This window comes from Typopeltis vanoorti, chromosome 11, assembly GCF_054136105.1.
Source record: "Typopeltis vanoorti isolate ZY-2024b chromosome 11, IOZ_Tvanoo_1.0, whole genome shotgun sequence".
Classification (NCBI taxonomy): domain Eukaryota; kingdom Metazoa; phylum Arthropoda; class Arachnida; order Uropygi; family Thelyphonidae; genus Typopeltis; species Typopeltis vanoorti.
Window position 1 is genome coordinate 37,292,327 of NC_143559.1, and position 20,337 is coordinate 37,312,663.

General features: G+C 35.2%; 1 protein-coding gene across 2 annotated transcripts in view; it reads right to left on the minus strand.

Moving 5' to 3' along the window:
• LOC150101446 (mitogen-activated protein kinase kinase kinase 11-like) overlaps nucleotides 1–20,337 on the minus strand; it is a 201,724-nt gene that overhangs the window by 67,125 nt on the left and 114,262 nt on the right. The window contains exon 6 of one of the 2 annotated variants that reach the window (XM_090400188.1): nucleotides 1,820–1,948. The exons of the other annotated variant lie outside the window; for it this stretch is intronic. Coding sequence (XP_090256314.1) covers nucleotides 1,820–1,948 — 129 coding nt within the window. The remainder of the gene's footprint in view (nucleotides 1–1,819; nucleotides 1,949–20,337) is intronic. 2 annotated transcript variants of the gene reach the window in all.

Genomic DNA, 20,337 nt, shown 5'->3' on the forward strand with positions numbered 1-20,337 from the left:
TGAAAACTAAGTGGTCAAAGTTGAACACGATATTTTGTGTATGGTCTGATTAATGTCCTTACAGAGGCACCCTGCATTCATCTCTCTCTCTCTCTCTAGATGTCAATGTTCTTCTTATCATAGCAGCAACACAATGTACAGTTTTTGCAAATGCAACACTTGCAATATGCCCTTGGAACTTTAGTCCATGGTCTACTATCACCTGAAGTTTCCAAATCTCATTCAACTCCTGAAGCACAACGCTGACATTTATTAGTATTAAAACTAATACTATCTAACCACTGTCTACTATCACCTGAAGATCCTGAATCTCATCCTCCTAAAGCATGTCTTTCCCATTTATTAGTATTAAAACAACCTCATTCATTTTTCCAAGCTATTCAAATCTTCCTGTAGAGAATTAACATCAGCAATACTCCAGATAATTCTATCTAACTTTGCATCATCAGCAAACATTTGAAGATACACACTAAATCCATATGAAATATCATTAACAAATAGGTTAAGCAGTAGGTGGGGAGAGAAAGAACAGAACTCTGAGGCATGCCACTGGTCATATTCCTTTTCTGAGACACTGCTCAATCATACATGACTTGCTGGTATCATTCAGAAAGCCAATCTTCAATCCATCTAACCAGAATATTATTTAATCCCATTTTCTGCAGCTCATACATCAATTTGTCACATAGTAAACTAATAAATGCCTTAGCAAAGTCCAAGAAAATCACAGTACATGAATCTCCCTCATCCAACACATTTTTCATCCTATCATAAAATACAAGCAGATTGCTAAAACAAGACCTGTTCTTGCTTAGGGTATCATAGTATCATACATATCACAAAATTATTATGATATAAATACTTCCAAACCCCTTCCTCAAATGCAATGCTTTATTTTTTATTTACTTTATATGGATTATTCCTGTGTTTGTTTGTAATTAAATATAACATTCAGATTTGAGAGTATGACCATCCTGCTTATTAAGCATTTGAATATTTAACTTTAGAAAAATAATATATTTTAATTATACCTTTTCAAATGTTTCTTTTGCTTTTAAGTATATAGTATATGTAATCAGAGTAGTCATGAAAAAAAAAAAAGTACAGCTATCTTCATTAATGATAGTATATTATGAGATTGGCTTTTCTTCATCATGGCTGGGAACAGGGATGACTGTCAGAGATTGTAATATATTCCTTAATAATACAGATTTTTTTTTTTTTTTTTGTTACTCCTCATCTACATATTTTACACCTTTAACAAAGCAATTTAATTAAAAAAACTTATTTCCTTAATGCATTTTTATTGCTCACTCCCATGCTGTTTGATTACTTTGCATTATCATTAGAAATTAAGTATACTATAATGGATCACCCTAAACAAATTCTTTTAAAAATGTTCTATGACTATTCAAATGAACTGCTTAAAACAACATTAAGTTAAATATCATAACAATAAACTAGTGAATTTTAGTATTGAGAATACAAAACCTTATTCAAATAAAACATGCCATTAATTTGAATTATGTGCAGTATCCTCCATCTGTTAACCTAACAAATACCTACCAAAATTTATCTTCACAAAATGTAAGAAATTTAAGTGAGAATAAATTAAGATGAGAAATCAGTTTTATTAATATGTAATATAACAGATTTTCTACTTAAGAGATCTAATCCATATGTCTTAATATTTTTAAATGCAGTTTATTGGCCATTATTTGGCTAAATAAAAGAAAATCTTGTTAAGTCCGTTCCAGCCCTACATGTAATTTGGATGGGATGGGGAAAAGATGTGGAAAAAAAAAAAAAAGTTACTTACATGCATAGGCTCTGAGGCGAGGTAGATTGGGAGAGGCTGGAGGGCTTTCAGGACTAGAGGGCATACGCAAACCCTTGATTTCTGGCCGGATTGTGGGTGATGATTGGACTGTAATATTGTGACGAAAATCTAATGAAACCATAAGATAATCATCAGACTGTTTTCTCAGGGATCAAGGCCCATACAGCAGAAACATTACAATTATTTGAACAAAGAATTACTGACAATCTATATCACTTGATTATTATAAATAACGTACAGTATGAAATTTAAAAAAAATTAAATTTCTTAAAGGAGTACTAAATATTTTTGAAAATACCAATATTATACATATTGTCCTTAGAACACAAATCATTACTGATTCACCTCCTGACATGTACCCTGAAAGGAATATATAGAATAGTATAATAGTCCAACACAACTACAATTTCATTATTAGTTTCATGTCAATAATTTTATTTGTTAAGTCTCTAAAATAGTCAGCTCTTATATTTCTATTCTCTAAAAACACTGAAATACATCAATCCAGTTATATCCTAGCATTCCCTCTTCTTTTTTTCTGTCATTTTTGTTTTGAATGCCTGTTTTTGCTAAACTTTCATTTCTCAATTTTGATCATTCCAATCTTAGTTGCTTATACATTCTTGAATAATGATAACGTCAATTCTTTGCTAACATCATCACTGTTAATGTTGTTCTCCAATTACTGCTATATGATTATATAATTCCTCTCAGAATGAACCAATATTTAAAATATTTTACAAAGTCAGAAAATAAATCACCATCAAGTGTCCCTTCTCCTTTCTTATGCAAATTCCACTGATATAAAGTTGCAAACCAAATTTGGAACTCTTTCAAGCTACTTCAGACCTCCTAGTGAGTAGGGTTGTGATGGTCTCACAGGAAGCAATGGAATTGATCTACTACCTGAAAATATTCACACTGCTCACAGAAGGATTGAATTTATGGTTCTTGTTGGAGAGGCTACCCATTCAGTCAATCAGGCTGAGTTAAGTACTGTCTGTTTCCTTTTTGTCAGAGTTGCATGAGCTTCCTTTTACTTTAATTACACTATTAGGTATTTTAGTCAGTAAGAAATGGTCATCCTCGGGAATGCTACAATCATATCTTAACAAAGCACTGATCCTTAAAAGTAATAACATAACTTGATTATTTTGTCTAGCAAGCACTATGTAACTTATTAGAAAAATAAATATTTATTTAATTAATAGTTTCATACATCTTTTTATGTATATCTTCAGATTAAATATTAAATAAAAGATTAAATTAAAAAAAAGTATAGAGAGATTTCTAAATTAAAAACTGTTATACATTGGATGAACATAAATCAGATGTTGAATATATCAAGATGCCAGATGTGTCGTTGTGATATGCAATATAACTTCTTTCATACATAGGGTTTTGATAATATGCTGACAAAGCTGGTTTAAGATGAGACCCTGGTTTTTATTACACTGGGTTAAACAATATCATTTTGCATTAAATCTGTGAATACTGTTGGTGAATTGTATGTAAGCCATTTTTGTAAGTTGTCAAAGTACTTTATGCTTTTCACTGGTGGTGTAAATGCCAATCCTGACTTATATGCATATTATTGTGGCAGCAATAAACAATATATCTGTTGAATGAATATATTGAATATATCCAATATATTCAAACAGCAGATTAATCTAAGTAATGTTGCCAAATATGCTGCTATTAGAGCTTAAGTATATATCTGGAACTTTTAAGCATTTAAAAGGTAGTGTGCAGTATGTTAGTTATTCATTCCTTCTCTTTCCCCTCCAAATTTACTGATTGTCAGTAAATGTGAGTACTCTTTCGAGCAAGCACCCTACTAAAATAATGATCAACTGCCTACATGAATTCTTATGTTTCACATCTATTCTACAAGAACAATAAATATACTTGTTTTTCTTTAAATCAAGAAAAAACATTTTAAATCCACAAATGAATAGCTTATTACAGCCAAAGTAACTCAGGCTATATAAAGATTATGTAAAGCTATGTATAAAGATTATGTCTATTAATTTTTACTGTATATACACCTGCAGCTGAACAGCCCTAATAAAGGTTTTTCACATTATTCACAATCATTTTTATTTTATTTTTCAGAGTCCTATCAGAGCGATTATTTTTGTAAGATGATTAACAATTATTAAGTTAAAAATTTATTGTATAAAACCACTATTAATGTAGAATGACTAATAATCCATTGAGAATAAGGGTTATCTTTAACTGTATAAATACTTTCTTTTAAAGGTTGTACTAGCAAAAAACTTTCGTATTTATGAGACTCTAGACTATGCTGTAGAAATAATCATAATTTAAAATTATGAATTTTTTACAATTGCTGCTGTATGTTAAAGAAAAACTGATCTTGTCAACCAGTGAATAGTAATAAAAGGAGATATAATTCCATTTACGTTTGAAGAAATACTATGAGGAAAAAGTTTTTTTTCTGTCAAGAACATCAGCGATAAATTATTTTCTCAAAACAAGTGATGGAATTGAGAAATCTGAAACTGCAAAATGGCATTAATGAAGAGCTCTACTTTGATACACTTTTCTTTATAAATTAGTAGAAAAAAAAATTTTATCTGAAAAAGAATTATTATTATTACATGACACCTCTAGGGAGTCCAAAGACTCATCGAGGGAGGGCATCTACTCTACAACTCTGTCTTCACCACTAACTCAATCCATGAACTACAATGAACCGCAACTACACCAATGACATCTACCACCCATTACCATGACCACCACCACCACTTTCACAGACAATCACAAACATCCATGCCCATGGCAGAATTTGAACCAGCAGCCTTTTGACTGGAGAGCAGATAAGGAAACCACTCGACCAACCAGGCCGGTGCGATTCTTGCGATTATTATGAATTCTTGTTTCTTATAATAGCCTGAGGTAAGACAATATTTATACTCTGTGAGAGAGTGAGGATGAATGGAATGATATATGCTAAATAAGGAAACACTGCATAGTCCCATGGAAGTCAAGGAGACAAAAAAAAAAAGTTTTACATTTTGGGAAAATAACTGATAAAGAACATTTATTGATTTCATAGGAAATCAAAAAATGTTCGGTCTAGTAGACAGATTAAGTATATGTTAATCAAACCAGTAACAGAATGAGTCAATGAGAGAAAGAATTCATCCTCAAAAGCTAAAGATCTCAAAAGTCAAGTCTTGGATCCAAATAATTTTTATAGTTATTCATTATATTTACCATCTATATAGCTTCATTTAGTATAGTATTAAATAGTTTTTTTTTTTTTTAAATTTGGCCTTGAGTCAATAACTCCCTGAATTCTAAAAAATAACTGAATTTAAAAGTCACTGCACCATTTGGATATGAACTTCTGTAAATTTACTTAATAATCAGCTTGAGCAGAATTTGGTGCATCTGATAAAAAGGATACATCAAAAGAAAGTATATGAACAACACAACTAGAACAATAAAGCAAGTTTGTAAACAAGTTTGGTTTAGTTATTGAATCCTGTAATCAATTGTGCCAACTGTAGAAAAATGATGCAAGTAGTATCAGGTTTCTATACTGAAATCTAGGCATACAAGTGAGATCCTAAATATGTATACTGCTACAATTCTCTTCTGATTTTAAAATTCAATCTTAACTTATACAATAATAATGCAAACTGATCCTCACACTTCCATATGCAAAAATAAACAGCTTAATAACTTTAAGATACAAATAATTAGAAATATATACTTTCTAAATTTAACTTCAACAACAGAAACTCATCTTAAAATCTAAACATAAATAAATCAACAGCCTATCTGGGCCCAAAATAATATTATTATACTGGCATCTCCGTGGACTCAGACAGCTCATCGCGAGAGATCCATGGAATTCTTTCAGACACTTTTTCAATTTGTGTTACTTTTTCTGCTAGTTCCTTCTTGAGCATTATTCCAACCCCTCCAGTACCATCATTGTTTGCTGAGTTATAAATAAATCTCCATTTTTTGTCAGCTGATGATGTTTCATTCATTTCATGATTGTCAGTTCTCCATCTATGTTCTTGTATCCATATAATGTTTAGGTTGACTTTTTCTGCTCTAAGTAGCTCAAAACATTTTTTTGAGAAGATGAGATTAGATTTCCGCACGAGTCTCAAGTTTATCCATTTCAAGAGATGCAGACAACACTTTTGCTTCAGACAGCTGTATAAAACAAGCTACTTGATAGAATGACTTGCAATTTCACATGGATGCCTATGACAGATGTACCAACTTAGAAAAAAAAAAAAACAATCTTGCCAATAGTGTTGCCATCTATGGCCAAGAACTTTTCAGACCAGCCTCAACACAATGTCCCATATATCCTCTTGCCAGAAAGAGATCAGAAACCATTGTCTAAATTAGACACAAAAAATTCTCCTGGCCCTGATGACATTCTTCTAATTGTCCTGAAGGCCTGTGCACAAGAACTGCATCCTGTCCTATGCTGCCTGTACATACTCTTACTCCACTGGTATACATTCCAAGCCTGGACATTGGTTTATATGCAACCCATCCCTAAGAAGGGTGACAAATCACTGCCATCTAACTACTACCCTATCTCACTCACCTCAGTCCCTAAAGTGGAAAAAACCATCAATTTTCAGCTCCTACACTACTTTGAAGGCACTTGGCTATTAAGTGACCACCAGTATGGATTTCATGGACAAATGCCATGGAGAAATTTGGTGAATCTCAAGTTGTATCGCTAAAGATACCACATGATATCTCTAAAGCTTTTGACTGGGTCTGACACAAAGGCTTACTAAGCAAACTCCTATCATTTGGACTGTCTCAGGACTTTTGCAGTTTGATTGCCAGCTTTCTGTCTGGATGCACACTATGTGTTATGGTAGATGGTTCCCTATCCTCTCACCATCCAACTAATGCTGGGGTTCCACAAGGTTCTGTTCTCTCACCAACCCGCTTCCTTTTGTATATCAATGACCTACTTCAGTTAATCTCCAACCCAATACACAGTTTTGCAGATGACAGTATATTGCACTTCTCCCTTTCATTTGACAACCTTACTCTACACAACTCACTTCAACCTACAGAACATCAACCACCACTGCCCTCAATTGTGACCTCCAAGCCATCCTCCAATGGGGCTCAGATAACCTCGTCAACTTCAATGCTAGTAAAACCCACTTCTGTCTTTTCCTCACAAAAAAGAACCATTTTCCCCCGGTATTATTTTTGATAACACTTGAATTTTTAGACAAGATGAGATTTCTCTTCTTGAAATTACCCTGACATTAGGCCTCTCCTGGTATAAACACATCACAACCATTGCATCCTCAGATTCCAAAAAACTAGGATTTCTTTTTCACTCAAGACGTTACCTCACCTCTAAGCAGCTGTTCACCTTATACAAATCACAAATCCACCCAGCTATCGAATACTGCTCTCACATTTGGAGTGGAGCTCCTAAAAGCTCCCTCAAAATGCTTGTCAATACAGAGGAGAGCAATTAGACTGATAAATGACCCAAATCTTACCACTTCCCTCACTTTCACATAGACGTTTTTGTCATGGGAAATGTTCATTTGAAATAGCATGAATTATTCAATAAACGTAAACAAGTTTCCCCTTTCCCAACCCACTACCCATATACCCTCATATATGGTACTAATGTACTATAAGTTGATTGACCAACCTCTCGTGTATTGGCTCAACATTAAAAAAAAAAAAAAGAAGAAGAAAAGATGAGGCCGAAAGAAGTCATAGAGAGTTGTTTTGCTGTGTGGCAAGTAAATGGAAGAATGACTATGGAAGCATGACTTCAAAAAGTGCTGATGTAGGAAGGTAACAGAAGCAAACCAAATAATTGAATATTGGGTGAGCATTTTGCAGGGGTATACCATCTAGGTGGTGATGTTGCAATGCCACATATGACATTGGCTGATGGGAAAATAGAGGTTTAATAAATGGAGTGCTTAAAATATTGCAGAACCTCGGTGTGAATACAGCCATGGTATTAGATGGCATATTGGCCTACATATTATGAGAATGTTCAGCTCCTCTGACCAAGCTATTTGATTTAATCCTCAGTACTGGGAAGATACCAGTGGAATGGAAGAAGGGCAAAATAAAGAAGGCTCCAAGACAGGAATAACAAATTATAGGCCAATCAGCCTATAATTGCTATAAAAAGGTGTTGAAGAAATTGGTGAAAGGCAGAATTCAGGACTGTGTGGATAGGAATATGATACTCCAATATGATAGCCAAGAGAAAACATGGTTTCGTGAAGGGTAGGCTTGCTTTAGTAATTTGCTTTTACTTTTTTGTAATCAAGTGACAATTGAATTGGCTAATGGAAATGGTTACTTGGTGATATTGCTAGACTTTGCAATATCACCAAAGGCATTTGACAAGTTGCACATAGAACTCTAATGCATAATCCATTGTATCCATTAGCCACCCTTTGTGATTTATTGGATCCGTATAAAAGGCTTTAATAAGACCACATTTGACTACTGTGTACAGTAGTCCAGATGCAGACTACTATACACAGCAAGTGACAAAGATTGTGGCAAGACTACGGAATGCCCTATGAGAAATGATTGATGGCCTGAGGACTTCAGATACTGGCTGATAGGTGAAAAGGCGGACATATGATAGACGCATATAAGTTATTAAAGGAGTTTTATAGGAATGACACTGAAGACTTTTTTTTTCATTTCATGGCAAGAAGGGAGATAACAAGAGGCGAGGGTTCAGGAGTACATTTTCACTTGGAGGGTGGTGGATGGGCATAACCATGAGTACCAACCCAAAACTGACAATAATATCCACGTATATGCTCCAACAGAATGTGCTCCACTAGAAGACAAAGACACCTATTATAAAGATCTTACTGAAACTGTCATGAACATCCCAGTTCACAATGTCACACTCATTGGTGGTGATTTTAATGCCCAAATTGGTAAAGACATTGCTAGTACTACTAAAAATGTGGGTAGATATACTTATCGTGAAACCACAAATAACAACGGACATTCTCTTATGAACTTTTGCAATAGCCATAACATGGTAATCACCCAAACCAAATTTACACAACCAAAAGGAAGACTATGGACCTGGGAACATTCAAATGGTTCTCATTCCCAAATAGATCACATCCTAATTAATGGAAAGTGGATCAGATCGATCAAGAACTGTCAAGCATATAATATGGTTGAACTAAACTCTGACCACAGAATAATCAGTGCCTACATTAAACTTTCACTAAAAGCCTCTAAAAATAACAGGCCTAAAAAGAAACAATACAACTGGGACAAACTAAATAACCCACAACGAATGGACAGACTTAAGTGTTCATCGTACATGTTGTTTATTTCTTAACGGTATATATATATTAAAATTGGCGTGGCAACTGAACAGGTTAGCCTTCTTAAAGAGATGCCAAGATACCAATTTAATACCAAACTGTTAAAATCAAAAACAAGTTCCACTCGGCTAAAGCCCAACGCATTTACAAACGAGCGAGTGTAGCACTATTACGTGAACAGATTAACGCTACTCGTCTGGAATTAGCGAAATCAAATTCAACCATCAACGCACTACATGAATCATTATATAATATTCTGAATACGGAACTATGGGAGATCCTGGATAACATCACCGACGCAACGGCTAAAAAAGAATTCAACATAGTCAAAAACCAGCCCCAAAATAAGTTTGAAAATCTCCAACAACGCAACACTATCAATGACCGCAATTACGACAAGACCTCGTTGTCGTGAATTTATCGTCACTCACCTTAAGCAAAGAAGCCACTAGTGCTTTAAGTCGAGGGCACAATTTTGCCGTGACTCCCAAGCAAGTTCCAAAAGTCGAAATAATGTCGTCCATCGAACGGGGAATATACGACCTGCCACCAACAACATACATTTAGATGTGGCCAGCATCCTAATTGAGTCTAAGCCTCCCAAAAATAATATCCTGCATAAGGAAATCACTGCTATAAAAGAGCTACAGAATAATAGCCAGATTATCATAACAAAAGCAGACAAAGGGAATGCAACCGTGGTGATGGACACAACAGAATATGAAAACAAAATGCACACTCTGTTACAAGATCAGTCAACATACAAAATTATAGATCACAATCCCACCAACACACAAAAGAATAAGGCACGTAAATTATTGAAAAAAGTCACTTCCTGGCCCAAAGACACAGTAAACAAACTCAGGCCCTTCCATGTTAAAACACCTAGGATTTATGGAGCACCAAAAATTCACAAACAAGGTACACCCTTACGCCCAATTTTGGACAGTATAAACAGTCCCACATACAAACTGGCTAGTCATTTAGCTAAGCTACTAGCCGCTCTCACAAACAATTCTCCCTCCCATGTCAAAAATTCAGCCCACCTAAAAAGCATCTTACAACACCATACCCTAAAAAGCTCAGACTTAATAGTAAGCTTTGATATCACCTCACTATTCACAAATGTACCACTAATAGAAACCCTCAATCTATTGAAGTCACACTTCCCCCCCTGATATATTTGAACTATTCAAATTCACAATACATGCAGGATATTTCACATGGAAAGGAAAAATATACAAACAAATAGATGGGACAGCCATGGCTCCTCCCCCCCCAGCCAAATTTTACATAGAACACCTAGAAAAACTAGCAATCAATACAGCCACTCTCAAACCAACACTTTGGCTATGCTATGTTGACGATGTGCTTGCTATTTGTCCACATGGCCTAGAGACACTGGAAACATTCTTAGCGCATTTAAATAGCCAACATCCAAAAATCCACTTTACAATGGAACTGGAAGCTAATAACACGTCTTCCCAGATGGTTCCTTATCATTTTCAGTTTTTAGAAAACCCACACATACAGGGAGATATTTACACAAACAATCACACTTCTCAACAATATGGCATTTTAAAAATGCTAACCCACAGAGCGAGAGCAATCTGTTTCAATGACAATGCTCTTGCTGCCGAACTGGCTCACTTACGCTACACCTTCTTGGCCAATGGCTATAATCCCCATAAGATAAACAAAATACTAAATGCCCCTAAGAAACCCCTCCCACTATCCACCACAGAGAACTACAACAAAACAGTCACCATCTCATACATTAAAGGCACATCCGAAAAGATTGCAAGAATTCTTAATAAACATGAACTACGCACCACATTCAGACCGTGTGGCAAATTAGCAACTCTTATCCTCTCACCCAAGGACAGCATTCCCTCTTTATCACATCCAGGAGTCTACAAAGTACCCTGCTCATGTAATCAAGCCTACTACGGTCAAACAGGAAGAACTGTGAACATCCGCATCAGCGAGCACAAAAGATACGTCCGGCATTATCACTATGGCAAGTCGGGCCTAGCAGAGCATGCTCTGGATACCCCTGCACACAGGATCAACTGGAAGAACACAAAAGTACTGCACAGAAGCTCTTACAAGTTGGAGAGATTGTTCTTAGAGGCAACAGAAGCCCTGAAACACAACACTCCAAATCTCAACAAATACGGCTGTATAAATTTGCCTAAAATCTGGGAGATAGTCATCTTAAGAAAAAACTAGTACCGGTTTGTGTTGCTGCTACAATTTTGTTTAACTAGTCCATTGATTACACCGTATTGTTATAGTCTCGCAAATTGTGACAAACTGTGTTTTGTGCTCTGAAGATGCTGGTTATATCACCAGCAAAATATCAGCAATAAGTTAATAAATTAATTATTTACTTATTTTTCTGTGTTCTAATATATACCGTTAAGAAATAAACAACAATAAATAATCCACAAATTGCAGCATCTTTCCACAGCACATTAGAAGACAATATGAAAAACATTCTTATAGATTCAGTTAATTAAAAGTGTAAGAGTATCACTGAAGAAATAAACACAGCATCCAACAAAATTCTTGGAAACAGAAACAAAAAAACTCCAAAAAAAAAAATGGATTACCCAGAAATTGAAAAATATATAGATGAAAGAAATAAAGCAAGGAAATTCTACTACTTAAACAGGAATGAAATAAATAAAGATAAACTAGACATTTTAAATAACAAGGTCAATAAACTAATGATCAGAGACAAAGAAAATTAAATAAATACTGAGAGGAACTTGAAAATTATATTAAAACTGGGGATACTAGAAACACTTTTCAAATGATAAATTATATCTGTCACCATAAAACAAAAAGAAGTGGAAATATTGTCACACATGAAAAAAAAGGTAGACAGCTATCAATAAATTTGAACTTGATGAAAGAATGGAGAAACTACTTTCAAGAATTACTCAGTGTTGATAATTGCCAACATTCAAGCCAGCTAGTGGACCTGCATCTAACCACTGCTCTACCAATAAATTTTGAAGACTTCACTGAAAAGGAACTAAACATAGCAATAGATCAAACCAAAGCAGGAAAGACCCCAGGGATTGATGGAATTAGAGCAGAAACTTTCAAAAATGCTGGGTATAATACATATTCCAATCTCCTTGCCATAATAAATCAAGCTTTAAACACTGGAATAATACCTCAACAATGAAAACAAGGCCTTATTGTCCCTATAACTAAAAAGGGCAGTCTTAATAGAATGGATAACTACAGAGGTATTACTTTGCTATCAACCACAGTTAAAATCTACAATAGGATGATATTCAATAAAATAGAACCTTACTTAACACCACTTTTAAGAAAAAGCCAAGCTGATTTCTAAAAAAAACGATGTACAACAGAAAAGATACATTGCATCAAAAGAATCATAGAAGGTTCACATGATAAAAACTTACTCATTTTAACCTTTATAGACTTCAAAAACGGGATGTCAAAGGGTTGAAGCTATATCTGACAGGAGACCTCCACATAGCCTTCAAAGGAATGCGTAGAACTGACCAGAGCTTATGACCGACCTAATGTCTAATCCTCACCTTCTTGTGGTGCACCCTGTTAGGTATCTACCTGGATACTGAACGAACAAGGATGGGCTGGCAATTTGGGATTTAGCCGACGAAGTTGTATTCTTATTGGTTTAAACAAAAATTTTCAAATGATGGTACAACATGACAAAATTTCATGCCGGCTGGCAAGTTGCCCGGTTAAACAAGGCCCCCATTGTTTTCGCCAGGGAAAAAGGGTGAACAGCGAAAAGTCAGCTACTGGAAAAAATCTGAAAACACACTCCAACTCAACATCACCAGAGTTAAAGATCGGTACTATAAGAAGCCTGAATGGCAAAGAAATGGAGCTAGCTGAGGAATTAGATAAGTACCAGATCGACATAATAGGGGTGACAAACAAAAAAGACAAAAACCGGTGAGATCTTTCTGAGCAGTAAATACAAAATGTTATATTCAGGCAATGACAATCAAGGAAAAGAATGAGGAGCCATAGTATTCAACACTAAATATGAGGCTAATCTTCTTCAATGGCAGGCAGTCTCAAGTAGGCAAATATGAGAATGGAGAAATGGACAATGAAAACTCATTTCTGCCTATGGTCCCACAGAAGATTTTACTAAGGTAGAAGTGGAGGAATTTTTTGAGGCTCTAGAAAAAGCAACTGACACAATGAAAAAGAAAAAAGTTGGTCCTTGTTGGAAGATCTAAATATCAGAGTAGGAAGGGATTGTCAGGCATACAAAAATATTTTGGGAAAATTTGGAGAAGAGAGCAAAGCTAATAATAATGGCAAATACCTGTTGGATTTCTGCTAAGGACATGGACTTGTTATTACTAACACCATGTTCCAACATAAAAATGTGCACAGATTCACAAGTATGGTGGTATAAAAGTCTTACAGTGGCTGCACTGCATAGTTCAGAATGCCTGGACAGAGGGACGAATTCCCAATGATTGGAGTAGAGCTCTCATAGTACCTGTATATAAAAAGGGAAATAAAACTGAATGTGAGAATTACAGAGGTATTTCATTACTGAATATTCCTGGTAAGATACATGCAAGTGTACTTCAGAAACAGTTGAGAAAGATTCAAGAAGAGAAGCATGGTGAAGAACAAGCTGGATTTAGGCCAAATAGAGGCTGCCAGTATCAGATCTTCACTTTACGACAGATAGTTGAGAAATCATAGGAATATAACAAAGATCTGTATTTAAGTCTTGTAGATCTCGAAAAAGCATATGACAAGGTGCCAAGAGAGAAGCTATTCAAAAAGCTACAGTTATATGGTGTTAATGGGACATTATATCAAGCAATACTTACTCTTTATTTGAGTTGTAAGTCAGCAGTTAGAATTGAAGGAAGTACAGGAAGATGGTTTAATGTTAAATCTGGTGTGAGACAAGGATGTACATTATCCCCTCTGTTATTCATTATCTATATGGATCACATTATGAAGGAAAGTGATATTAAACCTGATATCAAAGTTGGAGGTGGTGTTAATCTCAGCTCTTTGCTTTATGCAGATGATGTTATATTGTACTTCTAAAAAATCCACTACAAGTCTGCAAGATTCCCTGACTAAATTGAATAACTGTTGCAATAGATATGGTATGAAGGTCAGCAATAAAAAGACCAAGACAATGAAAATAGGCCGAAACATTGAAAATATCAACTGCATTGTGAATGGAGAACCTATAGAACAAGTAAATCATTTTTCAGCTACTTAGGCACGATTTTTAGTGAAGATGGTAAATTAAATATGGAAATAGACAACAGAATCAACAAAGCTGGTATGGTAGGAAGTCAATTGAATAAATTCATATAGAATAAGAGAGAAATTAGTCAGAACACTAAGTTAGCTGTATACAAGAAAGTGTTCAAACCAGTTTTAACTTATGGATCTGAAAGCTGGGTCAGAAGTAAAACATTTGACCAAAGACTAGAGACCACAGATAAGAGTCCTGAGAAAGATTAGAGGCATGAACAGATGGCATCAATGGCAATATCATATTAAAAATGAGGATATTAGGAATGAACTTTATATTGTCATCATCCAGGAATGCATTAGCAGAGCTAATCTCAGGTGGTATGGTCACTTAAGCAGAATGGGAGAGGAAAGATTAGCAAAACAAATGTTTTCTACCAGGTTGGCAGTAAAAAGACCCAGAGAAAGACCAAGATGTAGGTGGATTGATACAGTAAAAAGTGCCTTAGAAGACAGAAATATAAGACCTGATAATGTAGGAGTCTTGAGGTAAAAGACTGATTTGGAGGAAAATTGTAGATAGGAAGTTAGTAATGGTGTAAATTGTTCGTGTGGTACTATCATATTGTGTACACCCCTTGAGGGTATAAATCAGGAATTTGATGATGATGATAGACTTCAAAAAAGCCTTTGACTCCATTAATAGAGAAGCAATGTTTATAATACTCAGCTTCTATGGTCTACCCTCAAAGTTCATACAAGCAATCTCAGCGCCTTATAAAGATTACAATGCTACAGTAATCTTTAAACAGAAACATCCGAATCCTTTCCAGTGACAACAGGAGTCCTGCAAGGTGATGTACTAGCACCTTATTTGTTTTTAGTATGCTTGGACTACATCTTCCGGACCATCAACACAGAAGATCTTGGTTTTAACATCAGAACATCCACCCACGCCATGCAAATAACTGATCTTAGCTTTGCTGACGATGTTGTACTTACTGATACAGAACCAACAGATGCACAAAAACTGAGTCTACTAGAGGTACAGGCTAAACTTATTGGTCTGCAGATTCAAAATTGGTCCAAAGTTTTCTCAATAGGTTGTGAAAACTTTATTCTTCATATCAAAAATAAACCCTTAGAAAGAGTGAAGGACTTTCAATACCCTGGATCATACATTAGCAATACAGAAAATGATATTAGAAAACTAAACAGCTGGCTCTAGTCTTCCATAACAAACTCTGCCCCATCTGGAAATCATCATTAATATCATTAAAGACAAAATGAAGACTATATCATGCAACAAGCAGATCCATTTTCTTGTATGGTTCTCAAACTTAGACAATAAGCACCAAAAAAATACAGATCTAATTAACTCTTTTGGAACCACATGTCTCCGACTGATCCTTGGATACACTTAGAGGAACCGTGTCACTAACTCTGCTGTGCTAAATCTGGCTAAGCAAGAACCACTTATCAATATAGTCAATAAACTACAACTCAGATGGCTTGGGCATCAACTCAGACATCTTGAAGTCTCACCCTTTTTGGAATCCCTCATCCTGTACAAACCAGAAGATGGCAATATCAGTAAAGGAAGACACCATGCAAACAATTTTTGCAATATATATGTGAAATCATCAGTAGGCTGAACTGTAAAACTCCATCTGACATCTACCAGTTAGCTCAAGATAGAGAGACTTGGAAAATAATAATTTGCAATATTTAATTTTTAATATAAATCTCTTTACCCTTTTCACATTGTATCACATTGTGAATAAACTATGATGATTGTGTGGTTATAAAATTCTTTGTAAAAGAAGATTTAACAGCAAAAGAAATTCATTCGAAGTTCATAAAAGTTTATGGGCACTCTTCTCCTTTATTTTTGACAATTAAGAAATGGGCTGCCAAGTTTAAACATGGCCGTACTAGCCTTGAAAATGATCCACGTGAAGGACATCCATCCAAAAAGTGTAACAACACCAGAAATCACTGATGAAGTGCACGATATGGTATTGGACGACCAGCAAGTGAAAGTGTGTAAAATTGTTAAGACTACAGACATTTCAAAAGAACGTGTAGGATATATTTTGCATGAAGAATTGCAAATGAAAAAGCTTTGCACAAGATGGGTGCCACGGTTGCTCACAGCAGATCAAAAATGCACTCACATGAAAATTTTTGAACACTGCTTGGAGCGTTTTAACAAGAATAAAACTGATTTTGTGCGTTGATTTATTACTATGGATGAGACTTGGATTCACCATTACACACCAGAATCCAAACAGCAGTCAAAACAGTGGACAGAAGCTGGTTGTTCAGCGCCAAAGTCGCTTCGAATCAGCATTAAAGGTTATGGCATCGGTGTTTTGGGATGCTAAAGGCATTTTGTTTATTAATTATCTTGAAAAGGGTAAAACAATAACCGGAGAATATTATTCCAATCTTTTAACCAGACTAGATGAAATAATTCGTGAGAAAAGACCCAGTTTGCAAATGAAAAAATCATCTTTCATCAGGACAATGCACCTGTCCACAAAGATGTTTTGGCAATGGGAATATTAAGGAATCTGCACTATGAATTTGGAACATCCACCCTATTCCCCAGATTTGGCTCCCTCTGACTTCTCTCCTTCCAAACTAAAACTCTTCCTTGCTGGTGACTGTTTTTCTTCGAATCAAGAGATGATTGCAGCTGTAGAGGGGTATTTTGCAGATATTACTGAGAACCACTACAGGGATGGGATAATGTTACTGGAGCATCGCTGGAATAAATGTCTTTGTCTTAAGGGAGATTATGTTGAAAAATAAAAATAACTTTGAAATTATAAATTCGTTTTTTTCATTGTTAGGCCGAGAACTTTTCAGACCACCCTCGTATGTTGGGCAGTTGGAATGACTGGGAGGGAGCATTTGCCATTGTCAGTTGTGTGCATTGGAGGCAACGTATGAAACCAGAAGATTAGCTTTTTCTGTGGGTGATGATGCAATAGAGCCAGATGGTATGATAAGAGTAGGAATAGTGTAGGGTAAAAGTTACGACCAATTGCTTTAGCAAGAGACCAAAAGGCATGGCTGCCATTTGGGCAGGCTGCAAGTTTCTTGCTTTTTGCCAGTTCAAATTCTTGCTTTAAAAGCATTGATAGCTTTCTTGCATCTGTTTCAGGCTTCAGTATAAGCATTGAAGGTGGATGGAGTTCTTCATATGAACCATATAATGCCAAACTGTGGTACGCTTGATTTTTCACTTGTACAGCCTTGGCACATCTTTTGGAGAACCAGGGTTTAGATAAGAGGCAGTAATTCGGAGAAGTGTGGAGAATGTATGTTTCCATGCCAGTGAGGATTACTTTGGTGATACATTCGGTACATATGTTTGAACTGAAAGACCGAAAACAATAATCCAATCATGGGAATGAAGCACAGTAGTCTTGGAAGCTGTCCTGCTTGGCTCTGTTATGATGTTAAAACTATAGTAGTCCCCCCTTATCCGCAGGGGATACGTTCCAAGATACCCCACGGACACCTTAAACCACAGATAGTACCGAAACCTATATATACTATGTTTTTTCCTATACATACATACCTATGATAAAATTTAATTTATAAATTAGACACAGTAAGAGATTAACAATAACTAATAATAAAATAGAGAAATTATAACAACATACTATCTCCACCTTTGCAACAAGTTGCCCTGGTTGGATTACCTCTGGGATCAGTCGAATTATCTATTACTAAAGAAAGAGCCATACAGCTTCATTTTGGTGATGTAATATTTCTAAAATGTTACCACATTTTTATGTCTTACTTATTCTATTACCTAAATATAATCTAAATAAATGCTAGATATTTGCTAAATAAAATTGTAAACAATTTATAAACAGAAACAGGGAGATATTAAAGATCCAACCTCATTTCAAAGATATGTAGAAACCGAAAGTTTCAAAAATTTGACCAACGAGCTTATGAGAACACAATCCTCAGCACTACTTGTGTTGTGCAGGCATCTGTTCAGTCATCTTTTATTAGTGCATTTGATATAGATTTCACCAGCTTGACAGCTATTTCTAATGAATTGGTTTCTGATGAGAACCAACCAGTTTGAAACAGTTGTCGGACCTCTGAAACCTTCACCAAATGCACTAATAAAAGTGCAAAATATACAGATGCCTGGGTGTATGTGTGCATACACACACACCCCTGGTCTTTTAAGTAGTGAAAACTAAGGCAACTTGAATGCCTTAGTTTTCACTACTTAAAAATTTCACTAAGTGGTTTGATTCTGGAAATCTGGTCAAATTTTTGAAACCTTCAGAGTTTCTATATATATTCAGCTTTGAAATAAGATTGGATCTTTAATATTCCCTATTTGTATTTATTTTAATTGACAAAATGAAGCATATGGCTCTTTATTTGATAATTATATATATATATATTTTTTACATATTAAGGAGTTCATCATACACAGTTCACCATCCTAACAGAATACAAGACAACACATATGGTCTTGCCAACACTCGACCTTTTTTCTAATATGCTTCCTCTCCAAATATACTACAAATGTCAGTTCTCTTCTGGGAAACTCAGCCCACAATCCCATCCAAGTTTCCTGCACTTCAGAAAAACTTACAACCAGCCATTTTGTATCCTTCAGCATCATTAAGTGCCAAAAGGGATAACATCCATGACTTCGATTTTTCTTTTCATGGTGTGACTGACTTACCTCTTCATGCCTCATGGTACATGCTGAGATCCATTTCTTCCAGATACCTCTGCCTTGTGCCACTAATTCTGCTTCTCTCTGGAAACCAGCTATTCTCTCCTTTTCTGTCATTCTCTGCCAAGTTATAATACAGGCCTTCCCCTTTTCCTTTTTACTTCCAGAATGCATATCAAAGCTATTTTTGGAATCTCTTTACTCTCTATTCTTTTCCATCATTTTATTTGTGTTTTTATTTCACTGGTGATACCTTTTTTTTGATCAGTTAGTTTATATGAGTAATTGTTGGTTACACATTAAGGCCAAAATATTTTTAATGTTTTATGAAGATATTTTGTTTGAAAACTATTTAATTTAGCTTCCCATTTTTTTTTTTTTTTTTTGGTCAGTTTCCACATCCCTGATCACAGTGAATTTTTTTTTTTTTGTTTTTCTTATATGTAGATGATTTCCATATATTATTTTATTTTCTGAAAGCAATATTTGCTTTTTTCAATCATTGCATTATATCCCTGTCAATTCCATCTTCACTATAACATTTTCTCCCAAGTATGTATAATTCTTAACTTTTTCTCCAATGTTCTAAGCTGCAGCCTTCGGTGCTTCGGTTTAATGACTCTGGCCAAGGCAGCATATTGTGTACAAAAGTAAGAAATATACATGTTGAAAGTTTATTTTTCACTTGGTTAGACTATAATAAATTTAGTTTAATCCTTTATCCAAGTGTGTGCAAACAAAGTTTGTGCCTGAAAATATCTTCAGGACCGAGGTAAGGTAGTACAACATGGCAACTCGCAGCAAAGGTGGATCAAGCTCTCAACTCCTAGTCTCAGTATCTCCCATAATGCACAGCACATCTCCTTGTGGAGATGTATACTGCTATGCATTAAGGGGAGGGGGACACTACCCATAACAGTTTCGACCTTTACTGAAGTCTCGTCAGTGGGAGCCAGGCCCAGAAGAGGTCATCCTTACCTATAGGAGTTGCCAAAAGGTGTGACTCTTTATTATTAAATTACTCTGGATTTAGAGAAAGATGTTGAAAGTTTATTTTTCACTTGGTTAGACTATAATAAATTTAGTTTAATCCTTTATCCAAGTGTGAGCACACAAAGTTTGTACCTGAAAATATCTTCAGTTAC